This window comes from Salvelinus sp. IW2-2015, linkage group LG7 (assembly GCF_002910315.2).
Source record: "Salvelinus sp. IW2-2015 linkage group LG7, ASM291031v2, whole genome shotgun sequence".
Classification (NCBI taxonomy): domain Eukaryota; kingdom Metazoa; phylum Chordata; class Actinopteri; order Salmoniformes; family Salmonidae; genus Salvelinus; species Salvelinus sp. IW2-2015.
The window spans coordinates 10,342,319-10,367,672 of record NC_036847.1 but is presented as its reverse complement, the minus strand read 5'-3'; the positions used below and the strand labels follow the sequence as shown (position 1 = coordinate 10,367,672).

The 25,354-nt window shown below is 41.2% G+C and overlaps 1 protein-coding gene across 6 annotated transcripts in view; it reads right to left on the bottom strand.

The window, feature by feature from the left end:
• LOC111966362 (tyrosine-protein phosphatase non-receptor type 11) overlaps positions 1–25,354 on the bottom strand; it is a 65,958-nt gene that overhangs the window by 23,439 nt on the left and 17,165 nt on the right. For all 6 annotated transcript variants that reach the window (XM_023990932.2, XM_023990934.2, XM_023990938.2 and 3 more), the window contains exons 2-4: positions 15,083–15,205; positions 3,255–3,449; positions 2,565–2,757 (exon numbers count right to left, since the gene is read on the bottom strand). In XM_023990932.2, the coding sequence (XP_023846700.1) occupies positions 2,565–2,757; positions 3,255–3,449; positions 15,083–15,205 (511 nt within the window). The remainder of the gene's footprint in view (positions 1–2,564; positions 2,758–3,254; positions 3,450–15,082; positions 15,206–25,354) is intronic.

The following is a 25,354-nucleotide window of genomic DNA, read 5'->3' as shown; positions in this document are numbered from 1 at the left end:
TAGCTGCCCTACTGGTCTTCTAGCCCTGCCAGGTAACCTGCTAGACCCTAAGCCAAAGGCCTTTCTATAATAAAAGSTAGCCTGTAAGAGTTAGCCTACTGCTAGCTAGGCCTGTTTTCAACTAATCAAGCCCCTGTTAATTTGAATCAGGTGTGCTTGTGATATATGGAATAGTGGTTGGGCMCACAACAGATTGAGAAAGGCTGGTCTAGCTCTTAGTCTAGTAGTCTAAACAATGAAGTCTATCAAAGTATGTGCTCTACAAATTGCTTACCAAGGTGTGTTATGCAAAGATGGTATATTATAGGAGTAACGATTGCAGTGCCATCCGGCTCACAGAAGGCGCAGGGTAGCGAGAACCTGTAAAGTGAGCCAGAAGCGATGACCCTCATTGTATTTTGTTTATATTCCCTTCTGGAGACACAGTGACAACTAGGAAAGACTAGTTGACAACCATGGAAGTATGGTGACAGCAAGGAAAGAGTCCTAGGATGATCGACCTACAGRACAGACCACTGTTATGATCAGCCCATGATGGACAACCGATGACGGAACAGCTAAGCGATTTATCTTGGGTCTGCAGATGTGGGAAGATCTGCAAAAACGAGAGGGGTCTGAAGATACATCAGGCAAAGATGAAGTGTACACTACCCAAAGGTGATGTGCAACACACAGGGAAGCTGGTGAGACGGGGGAGATTCCGGGGCAGGAGCCAAACCACAKTCCCCAGAATCTCCATACGCAACATCACTGATGCATCAGGGGAGACAGACGACCAACAGGAGAGACAAAGCAATCTGTATTGAACACCAACACAGGAGAGACCAGGGAGCAACCTGTGAAATGGACAGCTGCATCAGCAAAGAAGGAATAGGAGATATTCGATTGAGATGTGGACCAAGTGCTTGGAGGTAACCCTCGCAGGAGATGTAGGGAAGAAAATCTGAGCAATGTCAACTATCTTCTGGATCATAGGGGCTGACTGCTTTGAAAAGAGGAGAGGAAATCCAAGGCAAACATCAAGCCAAAAGAAAACCGACATCTGAAGGACATAACGCTAAGAGGCGACTTGCGGAGGCTTATGAAGGCTTTTCAAAAACCAAGGGAGGAAGAGAAACTAGCATTGAAGAACATCCGTGACAACCTGAGAGAGTGCATTCAGACTTTGTGGCGAGCTGAGTACCATCGCAGGGCCAGAAGTAGGCCAATGAAGGAGAGGAGAGACTTTACAAAGAACCCCTTCCAGTATCTATCAAAACTCCTGGGGGACAAAATATCAGGAGAGCTGAAAGCAATGAAGGAAGAGGTGGAGGAGCACCTTTGTGGAGTGCACAGTGACCTCAAACGTGAGATGTCAGAAGCCAGCTGGCGGAGGTGAATTACTTTCTCAAAAAGGCCAGGGGAAGATCAAAGCCAGGGCCTAATGGTATTCCATACAAGGTGTACAAATACTGCAAGAGGCTCAGGAAGAGAGTCTGGAGGCTGCTGAAAGCCCTAACCCTAACCCAAGAAGCTTCTGCTCCATCGGTCTGTACAGCACAGGCAGCAAGCTGCAGCTGCCAATAACATCTGTGGTAGAGGAGTTCAAGGCAACAAAAGCATGTCAAGCCATGATGCTTCGGGACAGCAAGGATGAAATGGTTTGCCAGGTACTTCCACAGGTCATGAGAGAGTGCAGCAAAGAGAACAAGGAACAAAGGGATACTTGCCACAGTAGGCAACTGAGAGATGCAGGCAGACCTCAAGAAGCAGCTGCTCTCCCTGAGGAGATAGCCAGCACAAGTCTAAGACCAGATATAGTCCTCTGATCTAGAAGCACCAACCAGGTGGTCCTCGTCGAGCTTACAGTGCCCTGGGAGGAGAGAATGGAAGCTCAATAAATACCAGTCCCTCATCCTTGAGAGTCAGCAAAATGGATGGAGCCTGGAATCTACCACTTGAGGTCGGCTGAAGGGCCTTTGCAGGCAAATCACTCTGGAGAACCCTGGGGCTGCTCAGCATTGAATGAGTGGCAATGAAGAAGCTGGTGGCTGATATCAGCAAGCAGGCAGAAGAGGCATCTCGTTGGATTTGGCTGAAGAGGAATGAACGGTGGCAGAGCCAAGCAGGCATTAGGGAGGCTCAGTTGAGTGGTGGGATCGAGGGGGTAATTCCAGAATACTCGTTCTGCCGCTGAGGCCCTCTGAAGTGTCGTGTGCTTATCGACGAAACACCAGTTAAGGGGGGTACCACACTTGAGTCCCACTCCAGTTACGTGTGGAGCGCCTTGAAGGAGGAAGAATGAGTAGCGATTGCAGTGCCATCCGGCTCACAGTAGGTGCAGGTTAGCGAGTACCTGTCAGGTAAGCCGGCAGCGATGACACTCATCGTATTTTGATATACCACAACTAGTTCAGCGAACAGTCTGCAATGTTGGCATCAATGACCAGCCTAAAACGTTTGGTGCCAACATGGCACCCATTAAAAGTCTACATCTCAAACATTGCTTGCCAAACTATATGCATAGCTCTGGCTCAGTGTAGGCCCTAGCTGGTCTTACCTGATATCGGATCATGACGTGTTACCTGGTATCGGATCATGACGTGGGTAACCTTGGTCTTGCGGTCCACGTTTTCATGCTTCTCCTCGTTGGTGAGGACAGAGAGCACGAAGTCACCTGGTTTACTCTGGCTCTCGCGCACCAGGAAACTGCCAGGCTTGCCCTTGTCCGTAAGCAGCTTCTCAGCGTCGCGCCCAGAGAGGTGCCCGTGGTACCACCTAGGGTAGATTGGTAGATGTAGAGTCAGACAATTTATGACATGACTATTACGTTTGAATATACTAATACCATTGAAAAGAAATGAGGGTTKAAATGAAAGTCACCCCAACCCCGCCGTATATATTGAATTGTTAACTTAAGAAATCGAAAAGTGTGTTTGTTTCTGAGTTGAGTTTGCACACGTGATGGTGTTACAAAGAAACCGGAATAGTGTGTGCCTCTGCATGTCTGTGTCTGTATGAGAGATTACATATGTGAATGTGTAGGAGGTTCCAACAAGAGGTCTCAGCAGGTGTTTCATGGAGAAGCCACAGAAACCATGCTTGACAGAGATCACACATTGTTCTTAGAAACAGATACAAACTGATACATTGTACGTCACAATGTGCAGAGAGACAGAGATGCCTGTGTGTGTGTGTGTATGTGTGTTTGAACATGCGTGCATGTATTGGATTGTAAATGCTGTCTGTGGTTGTTAATTTCTGTGTGTGCGTACCTCTCGGAGGTGGGGTCTTTGCAGTTGAGTGGGTACTTGAGCTCGATGACGTCTCCGTTCCTCTCTCTGAGGAGGTCGTGCTGCTCTGTGTAGTACTGCACCAGCTCTGCCAGCGTCGCAAACTTCTCCCCTCCATAGAGGTCGTAGTAGTCCCCTGAATTCTGGATCTTAATATGGGTGACCTCATCACTCCGCCTGACACACACACACACACACACACACACACACACACACACACACACACGCATCAACACACACACACACACACACACACACACACACACACACACACATAGGGAAGAGAGTCAGGGTTAGTCACAGTGCACATTGTTCAAATAGGTAACTATTTATTAGGTAACCAGTTTACCCTGCAGTATGTAGCAGAGGTTAGGTTAATTTGTCCCTCCAGGATCTCGCAGGGATTTCTTTGTGTTTTTGCGGGGCAATATGCTATGAATTTCTAACATTTGTCGCGAAAATGCGCTGATGAGGACAAAAGTCTGTTGACTTGTGGCTTGATTGAACCATATTATGTGGTAAATGTTTGGTTGAAATTGCGAGCCCTCTTTCTGCACTACGGTGATGGGTCAGTTTTATGCGATAATATTGCGATGCTTTGACTATGAGGTAATTATGCAGTGAGTGGTCAAATTTGCAAGCCTTCGCATAATATTTGGGGAATTGTTGATTTTGGTAAAAATGTGGCCATCGCAGAATCCTGTAGGGTTGGTTAATAGAGGTTAGATTACCACTGTGTGTGTGTGTGTGTGTGTGTGTGTGTGTGTGTGTGTGTGTGTGTGTGTGTGTACAGAGCAAGACAAAATACCACAAAAACCTGTATGAAAATAACAGGTTGATTTGATCAGCGGTACAGTGAATACCCAATCATTTCTGAACAATAGGAAACAGTTTATTCAACAAATCTGTACAGAAATAAGACTGTTTTCCTTCTAGAAAAAACCTTATCAGACAATATTATCCCTCTATAATACCATGTTTATTTCATATTAAAGGCTTAAAGGAGATTTTATTTGAAGTGAGTATTTGAAAGAAACTGCTTTTCATGAAATGCAGGTGACTAGAGAGCACAGCTCAGACAAGGTCATAAAACAGTCACTGCCACTTTACAAGATACACAGCCACAAAGAGACAGTGTCACACACACACACAAATGCATGCATGCATTCAAACACACACATACAGCATTCTAAACCGAAACATTCTTATCAGTATGGAAACAAGTCAGACTACTTATTTTGACATTTTTTCCATTGCAGTAAAAATATCAGAGCACCATTTTTCTGCAGCAACAAGGCAAACCAACCTTCAAACATACGCTTTGTTGTCTAAGTACACCTACACACTCAGAAGAAGACCGGTTTTGAGCATGMAGCCAACCACAACTCCCACTCCACACGCTTTTACAAAAAAAGATCATAGCTAGCGATCTAACACAGGCAATTAGAAAAGTGACAACACTGCACATTATGCTATCTGATATCTAGTTTGAATGTAATTAGCAAGCCTTCGCTCTGCAAATTGATGATCAAGTAACAGTCATAAAAAGTGTAGCTAATCATATCTCCCTCCCTCCCTCTCTGTCACTCCCTTTCTCACTCTGCTTCCCATCACTGTCTCTCTCCACTTCTCTCTCCATCCATCTCTATCTTGCCTATAAACCTGCACTCCCTCCATCCCTGTAATTGTGTTATGAATGTTTGAGTGGAGTAGTATGCCTCCCTGTCTGTGGCTACTAATGGCCAGTGACGGCTGCAATGCGCGCACGTGCGTGTGTGGCAGGCTGTTTGTGGGAATTTAACACGATTAATGACATCGCAATGAGCCAAAAACATCCAACTAGATTTTACTCTGCAGATGGGCTTGGTCTGTTGCAGACTTGGAGACATAGCACACATTATCAATGTGCCATACTTCATCCTTGAATCGGCTAGATACTAGCTCCTGTACCTGATTATGACAACTGCAATATCAAGTAGTACTGTTGGACAGGGTTGTGTTTCTTTTGGGGTGGGGAGGCATAGGTCAGAGACCAACTCCGATATTTTACTTTAAAATGTAAACCAAACAAAAAGCATTGATTTCAAAGTTTAACAAACCATACAATTCTATGCACAAGGACTACTTTTAACAACAACATTTACAGGAAGAACTTTGCAGATCCAAAGTATTACTTACAAAATTGTTACTGTGTAAATGATTAAAGGCAGAATTTGGGCAAAAGCGCAATGGACCATTATACCAGGTCATTTAATGCTTAAAAATGAAAACAAAAATGGATGAATAAGATATTTTGCTATAGAAACACTGTATTTGGCTCCATTCATTGTGCACTCTACAGTCCGCAAAAACACTACAGTTTAACTATAGTAATACTACAGTATTTAATTTGCTTATACCATGCCCATTCCCTTCCCCCATACCCTAATTTGTGCCACCCATAAGAGAAACCTACATATCAAGTAAAGGTACTTCTACAAAATATGGGGTGTTACTAAGGGCTGTGAATACTTATGCAAATAAGATATTTCTGTATATTCATTTCAATAAAAAAAAAATCTAAAAACATTTTTTCACTTTGTAATTATGGGGTATTTTTTGTAGCTGGGTGAGAAAAAGAAAAAAAAAAAATCCGTCTTGAATTCGGGGCGACAGGTAACCTAGTGGTTAGAGCGTTGAACTAGTAACCGAAAGGTTGCAAGATCGAATCCACGAGCTGACAAGGTAAAAAAAAATCTGTCGTTCCGCCCATGAACAAGGCAGTTAACCCACTGTTCCTAGGCCGTCATTGAAAATAAGAATTTGTTCTTAACTGACTTTCCTAGTTAAATAAAGGTACAAAATATATATAATCATTCAGGCTGTAACAAAACTCAAACTGTTGTAATATCTGAGCTGTAAAGGTCTAACCCATAACAACTGGTCTCACTAGCTATGTTTCCATGAACTTGTCCAGTGATATTTTTGTGGACAATTAGAAAGTTTGCATAGAAAATAGATGTGACAATTGACTGCTACAGTGTGTTTCCATTTAATTGTCTTGGTGTCGATAGAAACCGCTGTCTGGAAGTAATGACATCACAAAAAAATTATTATAAAAAATAAATAGCTGGTGTCGAATAATAATGGGAGTTGAAGCGTTTCCATTATCCATTTAGGCAAACTGTGCATTAATAATTTGGCAACAATCCATATACCCTCACCTATCTGTTTCATGTCTCAGGTAGCCCGCAGAAGCCAGTTTGGATAGAACGCAAGTAAGTCATCTAATAATTCTAAAGTGCCAATATTTTTTTGTCATGGTGGATTCAATTTAGATTTTTTGTCACTGACCTACACACAATACCCCATAATGTCAAATTGCAATTACATTTTCTAAATGTGTACAAATTAATAAAAAATGAAAAGSTGAATTGTCTTGAGTCAATAGGTATTCAACCCCTTTGTTATGGCAAGCCTAAATAAGTTCAGGAGTARAAATTTGCTTAACTAGTCACATAATAAGTTGCATGGACTCACTCTGTGTGCAATAATAGTGTATAACGTTATTTTTGAATGACTACCTCATCTCTGTAACCCACACATACAATTATCTGTAAAGGCCCTCAGTCGAGCAGTGAATTTCAAACACAGATTCAACAACAAAGACCAGGGAAGTTTTGCAATGCCCCACAAAGGGCACCTACTGGTAGATGGGTAAGAATTWAAAAAAAGCAGACATTGAATATCCCTTTGAGCATGGAGAAGTTATTAATTACACTTTGGATGGTGTATCAATACACCCAGTCACTACAAAGATACAGCCGTCCTTCCTAATTCCGTTGCCGGAGAAGCAGGAAACCGCTCAGGAATTTCACCACGAGGCCAATGGTGACTTTAAAACAGTTACAGAGTTGAATGGCTGTGACAGGAGAAAACTGAKAATGGATCAACAACATTGTAGTTACTCCACCATAATAAACTAATTGACAGAGTGAAAAGAATGAAGACTTTGCAGAAAAAAATGTATTCTTAAATATGCATCCTGTTCGCAACAAGGCACTAAAGTAATATGGCAAAAGAATGTGGCAAAGCAATTAACTTTTTATCTTGAATACAAAGTGTTATGTTTGGRGCAAATCCAATACAACACATGACTGAGTACCACTCTCCATATTTTCAATAATAGTGGTGGCTGTATCATGTCATGGGTATGCTTGTAATCGTTAAGGACTGGGGAGTTTTTTCAGGATAAAAAAGAAATGGATTGGAGCAAAGCACAGGCAAAATCTTAGAGCAAAACCTGGTTCTGTGTGCTTTCCACCAGACACTGGGAGATTATTTCWCCTTTCAGCAGGAAAATAACCTAAAACACAAGGCCACATCTACACTGGAGTTGCTTACCAAGAAGACAGTGAATGTTCCTGAGTGGCCGAGTTACAGTTTTGACTTAAATCTACTTGAAAATCTATGGTAAGACCTGAAAATGGTTGTCTAGCAATGATCAACAACCAATTTGAAAGACCTTGAAGAATAATGGGCAAATGTTGTACAAGCCAGGTGTGGAAAGCTCTTAGACTTACCCAGAAAGACCCAGAAGTATTGACTCAGGGGTGTGAATACCTCATCTCCGTATTTCATTTTCAATACATTTGCAAAAACYTCACTTTGTCATTGTTGTGTGTAGACGGGTGAGAAAAAAAATCGATTTAATCCATTTTGAATTCAGGCTGTAACACAACAAAATGAATAAATCAAGGAGTATGAATACTTTCTGAAGGCACTGTACATGTCCTCAAAGATGGCAAGCTCAGGTGTGACCATTCTAGCTAACGATAGGGCAGATATGCATGTGAACAACAGGCACAAACAACTAAGTTGTTGTTTTTCTCCAAAGTTGCCAGAATGCCGATTGCATCAACTTATATCAGTACATTTGTAACAGCCTAAACATTACTAAACTTCTATTTGATCAAATAAGCCTCACATAATTCAACATTCTCTAATAGACTTCCATACAAAAAAGAGCTTATATCACGCGGACAGATTTTGGGCGGAGTAAATCCTCTCGCTTCACCTCTTCCTGGGCTTGCACTCCTGTAGATCTGAAATAATTGGATGGTGAAAACTGCATCCAGACAACCAGAAAAGCAAGGCTATCAATTCAGGTATTCTTGAAATTCAAGACAATCCTTGTCCTGCAAAGAAACATTATTTGTATTGTTCAAAAATAGACTTAGCAAGCAGTAGGCATTTAGAATAAAATGTGAAGTGGTGCTTTAGTTACCTGATGACATGCAGTACCAGTCAAAAGTTTGGACACACCTACTCATTCAAAAGGCTTTTCTTTATTTTTACTATGTTCTACATTGTATCATAACAGTGAAGACATCCAATCTATGAAATAACACATATGAAATCATGTACTAACCAAAAAAGTAGCCACATTTTTTTGCCTTGATGACACTCTTGGCATTCTCTCAACCAGCTTCACCTGCAATGCTTTTCCAACAGTCTTGAAGGAGTTCCCACATATACTGAGCACTTGTTGGCTGCTTTTCCTTCAACTCATCCCAAACCATCTCAATTGGGTTGAGGTCGGGGGATTGTGGAGGCCAGGTCATCTGATGGAGCACTCCATCACCCTTCTTGGTCAAATAGCCCTTACACAGCCTGGAGCCTGGACCCAACACGGGTCATTGTCCTGTTGAAAAACAAATGATAGTGGGACTAAGCACAAACCAGATGAGATGGCTTATCTCTGCAGAATGCTGTGGTAGCCATGCTGGTTAAGTGTGCCTTGAATTCTAAATAAATTACAGACAGTGTCACCAGCAAAGCACCCCCACACCATCACACCTCCTCCTCCATGCTTCACGGTGGGAATTAGACATGCGGACATCATCCGTTCACCTACTATGCATCTCAAAAAGACACTGCGGTTGGAACCAAAAATCGCACATTTGGACTCATCAGACCAAAGGACAGATTTCCACCGGTTTAATGTCCATTGCTCGTGTTTCTTGGACCAAGCAAGTCTCTTTGTATTATTGGTGTCCCTTAGTAGTAGTTTCTTTGCAGCAATTCGACCATGAAGGCCTGATTCACGGAGTCTCCTCTGAACAATTGATGTTGAGATGTATCTGTTACTTGAACTCCTGTGAAGCATTTATTTGGGCTGCAATTTCTGAGGCTGGTAACTCTAATGAAGGTATCCTCTGCAGCAGAGGTAACTCTGAGTCTTCCTTTCCTGTGGCGGTCCTCATGAGAGCCAGTTTCATCATAGCGGCTGATTTTTTCCCCCAACTACACTTGAAGAAACTTTCAAAGTTATTTAAATTTTCCAGATTGACTTAAAGTAATGATGGACTAGCAAAGGGTGGCTACTTTGAAGCATCTTAAATATAAAATATATTTTGATTTGTTGAACACTTTTTTGATTACTACATGATTCCATGTGTTATTTCATAGTTCTGATGTCTTCACTATTATTCTACAATGTAGAAAATAGTAAAAATAAAGAAAAACCCTGAAATGAGGTGTGTCCAAACTTTTGACTGGTGCTGTACGTGATCATGTGCCCCGTGTACCTGCAAAAATTTTCGGCACTCATCACTTATTTGATAAACACAGTTTCCATCCTCATTTGTCGCAATAAAAGAAAGTTAGATAAAATAAAAATCCACCCCTTTCGAAAGGATAACATTTTTGTCGATCTTTAGAAAATGTCTTCTATATCAGCCGTTTTTACATTACACATCGCAAAGATTTTTTTTGTGACATTACTTTTGTCAAATTAACCTGGGTCAATGGAAACCAGCCTACTTAAATACACATTACTCTAGAAGGGTCTCTGACTCCGGACCCTACTGGAACAGTTAACATCACAATGTTTAACCTTCCCCATMCCCCACTACCAGCCCTGGCCTCCCCCTGCCATCCAGCCCCAGGCCGGGCCAGGAAAGAAGGGAGAGATAAGCAAAGGGAAAAGCAGGGAGAATGAGACAACACAGCCCAGTGGAGTCCCAGGACGTCCATTACGACGAGAGAGAGAGAGAGAGACGAGCTGGACTTCCCTCATCTAACATCTATTATAAACTGGGTGGGTTGAGCCCTGAATGCTGATTGGCTGACAGCCGTGGTATATCAGATCGTATACCATGACAAATCATTTATTTTTACTGCTCCAATTATGTTGGTAACCAGTTTATGTAGCAATAAGGCATCTCGGGGGTTGTTATATATGGCCAATATACCATGGCTAAGGGCTGTGCGTTGCGTCATGCATAAGAACAGCCCTTAGCCGTGGTATATTTGCCATATACCACACCCCCTCGGGTCTTATTGCTTAAAACCTCTTAAGGATCGTAACCTTTTTTCAGTTTTCGCCTAAAATGACATACCCAAATCTAACTGCCTGTAGCTCAGGACCTGAAGCAAGGATATGCATATTCTTGCTACCATTTGAAAGGAAACACTGAAGTTTGTGGAAATGTGAAATTAATGTAGGAGAATATAACATATTAGATCTGGTAAAGGATAATACAAACAAAAAAACATGCGTTCTTTTTGGGGGTTTTCCCCCATCATCTTTGAAATGCAAGAGAAAGGCCATACTTTCAGATATGAGTCTAGGTGTCATTTAGATTTTGGCCACCAGATGGCAGCAGTATGTGTGCAAAGTTTCAGACTGATCCAGTGAAGAATTACATTACACAATATTTTGTATCATGTCTGCCAGGAGTTTGCCCAATTGTGCCGAATTGGTCAATTGATAAATTTTCAATGTACATAACTATAGAGAACATACAAAAATCCTTTGGAGATAAAAATGTTTACACACTCCCAAGAATGTCATACATGTTGGATCATTATCTTATTCACTAACTTTCACAAATCTACATGGCCGGGCGGGGTGGGTGGGGAGCCAAAGACAGCAGTGGGGTCAAACTGTAGACCCCAGTTCCTACATTTGAACATAAAAATAGATTTTATCAAACAAAACTATGCAACATTTTTATCTCTGGGACCCTCAGGATGACAAATCAAAGGAAAATTACTCAATGTAAGTACATTATGTACCTACAGAGGTGAATGTATCAAACCAGTTGCAGTGATAAACGTTTTTTGTTGTTGTGCATTCTCCTCAAACAATAGCATGTTAATTTTTCACTGTAATAGCTACTATTAATTGGACACCGCAGTTAGATTAACAAGAATTTAAGCTTTCTGCCCATATAAGACATGTCTATGTACCGGAAAGTTGTGTCTATGACCCAGCTGTCACATTAGCGCACGTTAGCAACCACCCATCCCGTGGAGGTTAAATAACACACTGGTAAGTAGACACTACTAATAACTTGTTGAGTGTGTCTGTGAGAGTGTGTGAGAGAGTGAGAGAGGAGAGTGTCTGTGATATGTGATTGTGTGTGAGTATATACACGATTGAGAGAGTGTGTTATATGCAAGTGTGTGAGAGTGTGTGTGTGATATGAGAGTGTGTGAGTGTGTGAGATATGAGAGTTATGAGAGTGGGTGAGATATGTGGGTGAGATATGAGAGTGAGAGTGTGTGAGTGATATGAGAGTGAGAGTGTGTGTGTGTGAGATGAGACTGAGATATGAGGGTGTGTGTGATATGAGAGTGTGTGAGATATGAGAGTGTGAGAGTGTGTGTGATGTGAGTGTGTGAGTGGGTGTGTGATATGAGAGTGTGCGTGGTATGAGAGTTTGTGAGAGTGTGTGTGTGATATGAGAGTGTGTGAGATACGATTACACAAGTAAGAGACAGTTAGCTTGGTCACAGGGTAAGGCATCCCTGAATAGTCACAAAGAAAACAAAGTGCAAAGAACTGTGCTTAAAAGGACATGGCTCTCATCAGTTCATTTAAAATAACTTTCATCCGTTCATGATGACTTAATAATGTCACGATCGTCATAACGATGAGACCAAGGTGCAGCGTGATTAGAATACATTCCTCTTTAATAAACRAAATAAACACTAAACAAACTAACAAAACAACAAAACGAACATGAAGCTATATGGCTAGTGCAGAACAGGCAACTAAACATAGAATAACAAACCACAAAATACCCAAGGAATATGGCTACCTAAATATGGTCCCCAATCAGAGACAACGATAAACAGCTGCCTCTGATTGAGAACCAATCTAGGCAACCATAGACATATAAACACCTAGACTAGAAAAACACCTAGACATACAAAAACCCCTAGACAATTCAAAAACTAAACAAACCACCCTTGTCACACCCTGACCTAACCAAATAATAAAGAAAACAAAGATAACTAAGGTCAGGGCATGACAAATAAGTATTGCTTTTTTCACTATCAAACAGGATATTTTGATATAATTTATTTTTGGTGTAATCTCTCAAGCAAATAAATGTGTTCGAAAATGTAATCTTATCCATTGATGTCGGTGCAGAGCCTACTTTCAATAGCAAAACAGTGCAGACACAAAATAAGGCTGCCAATTCTCAATTATACCACACACACACACACACACACACGCACACACGCAGTTAGGCAGCCCAAAGTCACCACATAACCACAGGCATCAGCCAGGTCAGACCTCGACATGGACCCCCGGCCTTAATGTTATTAAGAGCTACTGCCTGGCCTGCCACACTCCCTACTCACTGCTGCTGCCAGCCTAACTGCTCTCTCCCCGTCTCTCTCTCTCTCTCTCTCTGCTAAAGAGCGGTGCGCTAAAGGACGACGCTGGACCTTTTCCAGGAGCTTTTTCCAACTCATGAGCCTCTTAAAAGCTTCCGTTGCCAAAGCAGAGCCACTCTCTCTCTCCTCGCGCTGCAGGAAGTCACAGAGGCCTGCTGTTTACCAGAACGCCACACTTCTCTTTTCTATTCAGCTCTCCAAATACAGAACTGTTCTACTAGAACTGTTCATAATTCAGTGAAATGTAATGTCATGGGACAGGGTTAGACTTGATGATTTCAAACATGGAGGTCAAAAGAGGTCATATTCCTCAAAGGGCTGTTGTGGCGTAAAGGTCGTTCTATATGAATTCAATCACTTTCTGACTGCACTCCTTTTGAGTTGAATGAAACCTTCCGTACATGCTTGCTCATGGTAGAAGTGTTCAGAAATACCAATTTCAGACAGAAGCTGTGGTAAGTTTATATGACCTCCTTTCAAACAGCCCCTTCTTTACAGCTACACCCCTTTTATACATACCAGTGGGTAACTGGCCAATTGGGAGGGGTGGGGACTGTTGTTAAACCATGGCAGCTGTTTGCAGTTCAAATTAGGGAAGTGCTAATGAATTTACCTGCAGAAAAGCAGAGAACCATTCACACAGACCCATACCTGTATTTTGGTTACAGGGTCTGTGAAAATGCAGGAATCATGACTAGGTCTTAAGGTGGCTTTTATTTTCTATGCCTTTTACCCCCTACCCCTTTCAGATAAGCATAAAAGCTGGTATAAAATGCAAGCATGTTAAATTAGTGGGATTTTGGTCTGTGTATGAAAGGGATAAATATTAAATATCCTTTTATGAGCGCTTTGCTCTGAAGTCAATTTGCCATTGCTGCCACATAATTATGGACACTCCCATCCTGCACACGCTTAGAAACACACTCTCACACACTCTCTCTCTCGCTCACGCACACACACACACACTCCCTATACCCCTACGCACACTTCTAAACAACAATTACAGACTTCCAAAGCCAACTCTATAACGTGCGTTTGTCTGAGTGGAAGAAGTACATAGTAGTGGGGACGTTGTGGTGTGGTGTCACGTTGAGAGGTGACATGTGGCACTGGAGATAACATCTCGGGACAGATTGGAGAGGCCATCTGGAGGTCTGGATGAGTGTCCGCAGTGAAAGGGATCAGTGGAACAGGGAAGAGCAAGTGAGCTGTCAGAGATCTGGAAGGTTCCACAGGCCTAAGTCTGACGGCGATGTAAGGGTAAATCCATTTGAATTCAATCACTTTTTGTTTTGACAGCATCCCTTTTAATTTAAACAAAACTTTCCATACATGTTTGCCCATGGAAAAAGTGGTCAGAAAGTGACTTTTTGGACCGGAATCAAGAGATAGAGGTGCTCAAAGTTGACCCATTTTGCATACCCCACCCTACCAAAATACATCCATGTCTTAATCACTGAAAACGATAAACGGTTGAGTTTGATATCATTTGAAAGCTTACAACAGGTCTGCCAGGGTTATGATTTCAGGTCCAAAAGTCACTTTCTGACCACTTCTACATTGGGCAAACACGTATGGTTACCTTATGTATGGTAAGGTTTCGTTCAAATTAGAAAGGGGTACAGTCAAAAAGTGATTTAAATCATATGTGAATTCTTGTGAAAGGTTATCTTATACCAGTTTCATACTTTTTTTTTCAACCGAGGGAGGAAACAAACGTTCTCCGTTTCCTAGAAACTCGGGAGAGCAACAAAGAAGGCATATTTCAAGCTCGGATTCCCACAAGCTGCGACTGTTCACCCAAAGGCAAGGCTCTCATTCGCTCGCTAGCTTGCTAAATGAGGAGCGATTATTTCCCATTTCAGCTTGGCCAACTGTGCACAGATGACATGCGGCTTGACTCCTGCCTTCATTAAAATTGCTCAGCCGTCCCCAGGAGACAATACACCCGAGTTTGGTTTTCTCTGAATGCTGAAGTTGACATCAGCGACAATGTTGTGGTGCATAGGCGGCTAGCGTTAGGCTAAAGCGCTAGGAGAGAACAATGCTGTTCTCCTTTGGTTATTGAACAAATAACTTTCCCACAACATTCTGGGAACCAAAATGTGACATGCTGGTAACATGGACGCTGCTACCTGACAGAGAGAGTAAAATCCCCCGGGTTGCTCTTGCTCGGCCGGGCTAGGAAACTGCCGTGGACCCCCCGCGTCAACAGGAGCTGCTCTGCCTCGATGCCGGTGATGTTGGGGTGGAACCACCTTGAAGAACGCAGAGAGAGTGAGAGAGAGAAAGAGAGAGAATAGTTTTGAACACAAAAGCCAAATACAGAGTCACCAGTGTTTCTCTATACATCCCTAAGGGACTTCCAGGTGTATACAGAACGTTAGTTAATTACCTTCAAATAACCTACCATTTCCATTCTCAGAACGTTAATAAAACCTCCCAGGAAAACTGTTAGAACCTCCCTGCAACCTAAACATTTACATTCTCAGAACAGGCAAAACTTCTTTTTTTTTTTAAACGTAACCTTTTACAGGTCAGGAAACGTATGCCTTTGGTCCCAGAACCAATGGGAAACCCACAACTTCCATAGAACCAAATGTGCTAGCTGGGTCCGTTTGGTGACAGTAGTTAGATACACATAAAAAGTGAGATATAAACTTTTGGAAAGCAGAACACCAATATTTACAGAACTTAATATAACTGGCAAATGTTTACTTCCTGTGTTATATAACTAAGTAGAGAGTAAAAGATAACATTTACTCCATCCAGCATACATTTTGACAAACCCTATCGTCCACTATCAACCATTCCAAATGTGGATGTTACATTGTCCACCAACCTAAAATAATATAGAGAAATACACACTAGCGTAATTGAAAAGTCCGGCTCTGGTCTGTGCCCTTCTATCACTATCTCTCCCTACATATATCCCTACTGTTCTGTCATAAAAATATAAAAAATCAATACTAAAAGGGGATTGTGACTCCTCTTCATAGCAAAAGATCTATAGATGTCTGAGAAATACAAGTTGTGTGGTAATGCAAAGAAATGCAACATGGAATAATGCTTTTTCCTCTTCATGAAGTGTGTTTTTCATAATTGTTAGTATGCTAAAGTAGTAAAGCAGGAAGCGTGTCAGTGAGTCAGTTGTTTGGAGTTGCGTCTCATGGTTCAGTTCGTTCAACGGGTTCAAACCTCTAACTCAGGGGTCTCCAACCTTTTCTAGCATGAGAGCTAGTGTCATGTGTTTGTTCACCCGCACCCAGACGCATTTGCTGATAACCCATCTGCAACCGCACGACTATATGTGATGAAGTGAAAATCTTAAGCAAACACCCGATCCTATCCCATAAATGTAGAAAATGCACTCTACAGTCAGAGATAGTGGAATTCATTTTTTGACAGGCCTTTTTAGATGTTAGTGTGTTTCTGCTTATCATTTCCAGCCATTTGGCAGTGGTGTAAAGTACTTAAGTAAAATTACTCTAAAGTACTACTTAAGTCGTTTTTTGGGGTATCTGTACTTTACTATTTATATTTTTGTCAATTTTTACTTCACTACATTCCTATAGAAAATAATGTACTTTTTACTCCATACATTTTCCCTAACACCCAAAAGTACTAGTTACATTTTGAATTCTTAGCAGGACAGGAAAATGGTCCAATACAAGCACTTATCAAGAGAACATCCCTGGTCATCTCTACTGTCTCTGATCTGGCGGACTCACTAAACACACATGCTTCGTTTGTAAATTATGTCTGCGTGTTGGAGAGTGCCCCTGGCTATCCATACATTCAAATAACAAGAAAATGGTTTGGTTTGCTTAATATAAGGAATTTGAAATTATTTATACTTTTACTTTTGATATTTAAGTATATTTTAGCAATTACATTTACTTTTGATACTTAAGTATATTTAAAACCAAATACTTGTAGACTTTTTCTCAAGTATTATTTTACTGGGTGACTTTCACTTTTTTGAGTAATTTTCTATTAAGGTATCTTGACTTTATGACAACTGGGTACTTTTTCCACCACTGCAATTCGGTAGTCAACTTGACTATCATTAGATACATACAGCTTMTTTTCTGTCATTACTTGTTGCCCTAGAAGACTAAATCAACCCTTGCTCACAAGAATAATGTCGTGCAGCAACGATGTTTATGAACCGAGGAGATAATGCTATAAAGATTTTCCGTGCAACATTTCCAAATGGCATCAGTTAGACCGGTTAAAAGGAAATGAAAAGCTGTTTCAATGACCCAACATGTTTTTGTGAAGATTTCCGTTTGGCTTGGATGCATATTTTATGTGGTTGAAATACTATCATCTTTTATGGTGATAAAGATAGCACCTTTCCAGACAGTCTCTAACCGCACATTCATTCTCTTATGATGCTGAAAGAAATAAAACATATTTCTCCTCTCCCGTTCCCGAGTCAAAATTGACATTTGGTGTATAATTTTACTGCAAGAAATACTTAATTCTGCAGGAGTTAATATTATATTAGACTATGTGAGATGTTATAGACCTACGGTTAGTAGCTAGATTTCCATCCAATTGGTGACAGATATTCCTGCAAATATTCAAAAATCGCATAAAAACAATCTGTGCATTTTCCCACCAGTGATGTTTCCATCAAATTGACTTGTTGCAGATAAAAGGCTGTGCGTGATGACATAGTGCACATAAAAATACCTTTTGCAGTTGAATTCCTATGTACCGTGGCATTTTCAACTCTACTGATGGTTTTCTCACAAAAAATGTTGTGTTATATAGCGAGCGTGCCCACTGTGCACTGTTGGCTAGAGCACACTAATGTACAAAAGAATGAGATTAGTTTTATTTGTCAAACGGCAGCCAACAATCGATCATCATGTCACCAGAATAAGACCCTCAATATTTGTTGGAAAGGAGCATCAACCTCATCACCTTACACTTTCACCACCCTGTGAAGTTCATCATTTATTTAATCTGTTGCCTAATAAACTGCATGCTTTCACTGGCGAGTCGTAGTGGGAGGACCACACGTCATCGCGTGACTCTAAGTTTACTTCGATATGATGGTTATTATATGAATATTTACACATAATTATTGCATAATACATTTTAAAAGACAAAAACAACCCACCTAGAAGTCCCCATCATGTAACTGTCTAATTTGTATAGCACCTCACAAACATAACAATAACACTGCCATCATCCTCTTTCACCACATCTTTCCCAAACATTAGACTACTGTTCTGTTCCTCCCTTTAATCTCCAACAATTAATCTCCATTGTTAATTTTGCCTCAGTGGATCAACGTTAACTTTTTCTGCCCAAGTTTCCAAAAGCATTTGGCAATTGATGTGTATTGGTGCGCTACAGTTAGCCCTAAAGTTTAGGCTTAGTGCGTAGCCTAACGGCAGATTAACATCATGAAAAAATCATATTTTTCAACCTGACCGCCACCCACCCGCCCTTCATCTACACAATATTTCTTGACCCTAAACCCGCCCCGCGGATATAACCGTGCGGACTGCGGGTTATGAGTCAACTCGAACATCACTAATGAGAGCTACTTTTATTTATGAAACATGTCACGAGCAACTCATTMATTTCTTCCTAGCTTTCAAATAAGCACTTATTTTTACAAATTACAATTATTAGTAGAGAAACAATGACAATTGATGTTCTAAGTCCATGTCAATGCTTAAATCACTTTAGAAGACCATTCTTGAGGGTAAAAGATTTGAGTGTAATACCCCTTTAATTGAGAATTTTAGGAACGAAGAATGTGCTGGTCTAGCAATGTTTTTGCTCCTGCATATGTCATGACAGAGTTTACAAAACAAAAGCCCACCCAGTTGATACTGTAGAAAGAATCCTGATATACACTGAGAGTACAAAACATTAAGAACACCTTTTCCCTCAGAACAGCCTCAATTCGTTGGGGCAAGGACTCTATAAAAGGTGTCGAAAGCGTTCCACAGGGATGCTGACCCATGTTGACTCCAATGCTTCCCACAGTTGTGTCAAGTTTTTGACAAACCGGTGCGCCTGGCACCTACTACCATACCCCGTTCAAAGGCACCTAATATTTTGTCTTGCCCATTGACCCTCTGAATGGCACACGTACACAATCCATGTTGCAATTGTCCCAAGGCTTAAAAATCCTTMTTTAACCYRTCTCCTCCCCTTCATCTACACTGATTGAAGTGGATTTAACAAGTGACATCAATAAGGGATCATAGCTGTCACCTGGATTCACCTRGTCAGTCTACGTCATGGMAATAGCAGSTGTTCTTGATGTTTTGTAYACTCAGTGTAATTCTGCCAGGTATACCTACTTTGCAGTTAACATTTAATCGTGAAGGTTTTGGGGAAAGTCTTTGTCTACTCAGACAGTTATAGTTATCGCTAACTGGCTACACGAAGTGAACGATAMAGAGAGGCGCACACCACACARACATACAGAGGCAATATTCCTAGAAATGAATTGGCAGATATTGTGTTACGTTTGGCTTTTAAAGACAATTGTGTCTAACCAGGGGTGGGACAATGTCAATGTGGATTTAATTATATAGTATCTGGGAGCTTGCGGTGTCTGATACTTGTGAGATTTGTTTATGACAGATTGCGGTGGCGCGTGTGAAAAATACATGCACTTTCTGAATTATTTGGCAAGCTACTCATACAGTAGGTGGGCTGAGAGCTACTGGTAGCTCACAATCAAACTGTTGGAGACCCCTGCTATCACTACTGTGAGGCAAATCTATTACTTATTAGCGTCGCAAGGCCCCTTTCCACAAGTGGTTGCTATGGCCAATGAATTCACTATTGGCTTTTCAAGTCTTGTGAAAGTGCAGAACTGTGAACCCATTTGCATTAAGCACAATGAATAAGGCCTACATGACATTAAAACGACAGCTAACGTTGATTGAGCCCATTGCAATGATGTTGTGAATGGAAAAGAGAGCTCATGGTTCGTTTTGTAGATGCACAAGCGCGGGTTGAGAATTTTCACAAAACTTTGTGTTGAATATGGTTGGATACGCTCTTAGATGAATATAGTGCAATGTTCTGGTATCAGACTTAAAGGTGCAATCTGTAGCTTCTTCGTCTGCTGTGGCCACGAGACAGGTTGCACCCATTGTTGATACTTAAACAAACTCATACACTCAAAAAAATCTTTGTTCAATTTAATCCAATCAGTGCACAGAATCCTCACAAAGGCCCTCGTCCTTAGTACTGCCAGGTCAATAAATGACAGGAAACAAACTAAGATGAGCTGTCAAAACAACAATAGCCTATGAATATTAAGAACACACCTACTGGTGTCGTGACACTGTCAATAGTCTGTTACGCCTTAAAACAGCAAAAGCCAAACCTCAAGACCTAGTTCACTGCTTTACCAATACCACCCTTTCCTACAACTGCACATCTCGATCAGTTGCTTCAGAATCCAAACCATTTAGCGAGCAACAGCACAATATCTGGTTCTCCACACTTTCCTTAAAGTATGCATTTGAACATTCCCCGTCATGGATTTACAAGCATTGTATAGGTACGTATAAGTTTTGGGTGGGGGTAGATTACGAACATTGTTAAATCCATGACTGTGAGTGTGCAAGTGCACACTTTAGGAGTAGTGTGAAGAATCAGGTCGTAGCTAGAGTGAATGTAGTGGTGGTGTAAATACAGCAATACTTTCAGAACTCTGTTTACAATGTGTTAAGAAAAACACCGCAGGGGACTTTTGAAGATGACTTAATACAAAATATCAGCGATAAGAGGGGGATTTTGGTAATGCCAGTGATTCAACACGAGTGGGAAAAGAATAGATTTTGACACTAACATTTAGAGAAACAGTGAGTCACATAGCCCATTCATTTCCACAGCAAAATATTGCTTTCCTTCCCCCACGCTTCCCAAAGAAGTATGGACAGTGATACATGCAGCGAGCGCAACAACAAGAGATCATTTTATTAAACTCCACATACAATCTTCACCAGATCACATTTCTATGCCCTGGCACAGTAGTGAGTATTTGGGTATTTTCATGTTCATATTTAGGACAAAAAAAACATGACCAGTGGCAGAAAAAAGAACAATGTTTTTTTTTCTCTTAAGGGACTGTATTCATAAGATAAGGACATCAACAGACAGATCTACTTACAAGCCTTGTGAGACTTTCGTACAGCCTTCAAGTAGCCGTGAAACACACATCCTTTCATATTTCTGTTTGATGGCAAAACTATGGATCCAATTTAACCGGACTCGTGGGGAGCTTGAGCTCAACCGCTGGGCAAACATCTAAATCGATAAAGTCCCTACAACGTCAAACGAGTAAACCCAGTCCTCGGAACGGCGGATCGTTGTCCTGTGCCTTCGCTCCGAACCTCCGGTGGAATTACACTCAGATCAGCATGAATCACGCTTTATTGACAGCTTGTCATTCACAAAGCAGATCCACATGCGAGAAAAAGAGAGAGACAGAGGGAGAAACAGAGAGAGAGAGAGAGAAAGAGAGAGATGTCAACAGTAGACAGTAGTGGAGCTGAGGGAAGAGGGAACAGACGGGGCCAAAGCCACAGGAAGCTGCAGACATCTGGGGACTGACACTGGCCCAGATTGCACCTGACCCCCTCATCCACCCAGGCACCATGCTTTTTCTCATTCCAAGCCCAGGAGATTACTGAGGAACTTTTCAAACAGCAGCAGCAAATCATGACCGATTACCACTGGCATTCACCAAGGGATTAGACACAAATACATGGCAGGGGGGGGAATGAACAAGGCTCTCTCTGATATCATCAAATGCCCATGCTGTGGCATTAACAATGGACTGGGATATATAGCAATGAAGGGATCATTTGCCAAAGTAGATTTTTTTTGCGTGCGGAGACTCAGAAACACACCTGATGTACTGTCGAATAGGGATCACTATGATCCACCTGGTTCAAAAACAGGCCGTCAGTGGGAGATAAGAGGAATTACAAGTGCATGACTGTTATTAGTACAATACATTGTATTGCTGTAGTAGCAAGATGACAGCAATGTAGTGTTTTATTCTTTTTTTGTATTCAATCTTTTTCTGTGAGTTGTTGAGCACGTTTGACATTTCTAACAGTCAACTTTTTCTCTGTTTGAAATTTCAGCAGCACCATGCTCTGTCTACCAAGCTATAATAACTATAAATCCCATTCTCAGAGCCAAAATCAATGTTTCTGTCAAGCTTGGAGGCACACCAAACACTTTCCATCCTGTGCATTACCACAGGCCTCAATGTTCCATGACTGCCATGACCTCAAGACAAACCAAACCAAATAGCAGGGTCATATTTACCAGGTACCAAATGGAAGAAAACACACTGAAACAGGGAAGGACTACATGGATTTGTCGAATAAGATACACTTGTTTTTGTTTTCCTTTGTTAAAATGTTTTGCTACAGTGTGCACAAATGAATACGACCCAATATGTGTGAAAACGTAACATAAAAAGGCGTTACAGTTCCTTGTTTCAATCATAGCGGGCAAGAATCAAGCCCATCTCTACTAAGCAGTATAGCCTTATGTGCCAGTCTTCAAGATTATCCTACGATACAATGCGAGTATGGCGTCAGGCTTTGCAAAACCTAACTATGCACTCTACAGAGAATACCATACGGCAGAGGTTGGACATAGCTACATAAAACTGTCATGTCTTCTATAATACTCCACTTTGTATGACAGTATCTTTAACATTCAACAAATCAGTTTTGTACTATTCTACAGAAGGCTATGTGGCTTAGCTGTGCAGAAGAGGGAACTATTGATCAGTACAGGGGGAGGAAGAGGAAAATAAAAATGAAATGTAAATACTGTAGCGCACATGTGTATGTCTATTAGATTTCTGCTGTACAACCAGTCATTTCATAATTATTTATAGTATTATAATTGCACTATTACATAATGTGGTAATAAAAAAGACGAGGTAAATCTAAATAAACAACAAGCTCCACATCCTCCTGATCACACTGCTGCCCACCAGTTGTTACTTGCACTATGAGTATGTGCAACATTCTATGTACAGTACCAGTCAAAAGTTTGAACACACCTACTCATTCATGGGTTTTTCTTCATTTTCACTATTTTCTACATTGTAGAATAATAGTGAAGACCTCAAAACGACGAAATAACACATATGGAATCATGTAGTCACCAAAAAAAGTGTTAAACAAAACATATTTTATATTTGCGATTTTTTTAAGTAGACACCCTTTGCCTTGATGACAGCATTGCACACTCTTGGCAAAACATTGAAAAAGTTATCCTTTTAAGATAAAACTAAATTATTCATATGTTCACCAAATAATGGATTAAAACACACGGTTTTACAATGAAGGTCTACAGTAGCCTCAACAGCACTCTGTAGGGTAGCACCATGGTGTAGCCGGAGGACAGCTAGCTTCTGTCCTCTTCTGGGTACATTGACTTCAATACAAAACCTAGGAGGCTCATAGTTCTCACCCCCTTCCATAGACTTAGACAGTAATTTATGACAACATCCGGAGGACATCCTCCAATCTATCAAAGCTCTTGAAGCATGAACTGATATGTTGTCTACTCAATCAAAGGATCAGAGAATTAATCTAGTACTGAAAGCATAAGCTGCAGCTAGGTAGCACTGCAGTGCATAACATGTGGTGAGTAGTTGACTCAAAGAGAGGGAAAGACAATAGTTGAATAGTTTTGAACAAATTAATTTCTTCCAAAATGAAGGAGATGCAAGAGAAAGACAAAGACAGAGGTTTCATTATTTATTTTTCACTTTCACTTTCACTTACTTAGCTAGCAAATGGAGCTAGCTACTTTAGCCTATTCAAACGCCCTGCTCAAACAGAGGGATACTATGTGAGCTAGCTGGCTATGACTATCCAACACAACACTGGATCTTTTCAAAGTCAAGGTAAGCTTTTGGTTTTACAAATGTATTGCCACCGGGTGCACACCGGTGTAACTGCTAAACTGCTTACTGACGGTACACTGTAACATTACTGCATGATAGTAGCAAGTTTACTAATGCGTTAGTTCTATTAGCTATGCTGATTATGACGTTACTTTAGCTAATATTGTGACAACAATGTAGGCCGTGTGTAGCGGTTATAATATGGTTTGGCTTGGAAAGTTTTTAGTTTTTTTTGCCTGGTCACATACAGCTGATGTGTTGTGCATTGAAGTCCACAAGTGAAGGGAAAAGGCGAGAGGAGGAGAGTGCATACATTTTATTTATTTAACTAGGCAAGTCAGTTAAGAACAAATTCTTATTTACAATGACGGCCTACCAAAAGGCAAAAGGCCTCCTGCGGGGATGGGGCCTGAGATTAAAAATAAGAAAATAAAAATAGGACAAAAACACACATCACGAAAAGAGAGACAACACAACACTACATAAAAGAGAGACCTAAGACAACAACATAGCAAGGCAGCAACATGACAACACAGCATGGTAGCAACACAACATGATGGTAGTAACAACATGGTAGCAGCACAAAACATGAAACAAACACTATTGGGCACAGATAACAGCACAAAGGGCAAGAAGGTAGAGACAACAATACATCACGCAAAGCAGCCACAACTGTCAGTAAGACTGTCCATGATTGAGTCTTTGAATGAAGAGAGTTTGAGTGTTCGTTGCAGCTCGTTCCAGTCGTTAGCTGCAGCGAACTGAAAAGACGAGCGACCCAGGGATGTGTGTGCTTTCTGGACCTTTAACAGAATGTGACTGGCAGAATGGGTGTTGTATGTGGAGGATGAGGGCTGCAGTAGATATCTCAGATAGGGAGGAGTGAGGCCTAAAAGGGTTATATAAATAAGTTGATGCGAGAAGGAATGCAATGTGGCTGCTGTGAAAGTGAACTGTGTTTACTCGTGATCAGGGGTGTATTCATTCAGCCGATTCCGTTGAAAAACACTTCTTAAACGGAAGCAAACGGAACGAAACGGGGATAAACATACCTGAATTTGTCCAATGGAAACTCTCGTTTGCAACTGTTGGCCTAATGATTTCACCCTAGATCTGCTAGATGCAGGCAAGAGTGTGCAAGGCCGTCACCTCAAATTTCTCTCTCGACCTGTGTGCACCTACGTTGTAAACTTTCATTCATAGGCTGGGTTGTAGCAACCTCATGATGGGTATAGGGAAAATGTGATAATCATGTAGTAGCCTAAACCTATCGATGTTACATTGAAGTGGGTGAATGGAATATGAATGACAGTCACCCAATATGCTGTAATAGAAATAAGGCCATGCTCATGAATAAATGTGTTATCTCTCATCTTAAAACGGCACGACCACCACTGGGACATACAGTACATGGTATTCTGGGGTGCTGCCATCTTGAATACACCCATAGAGTAGACCACTTGGGTTGTAT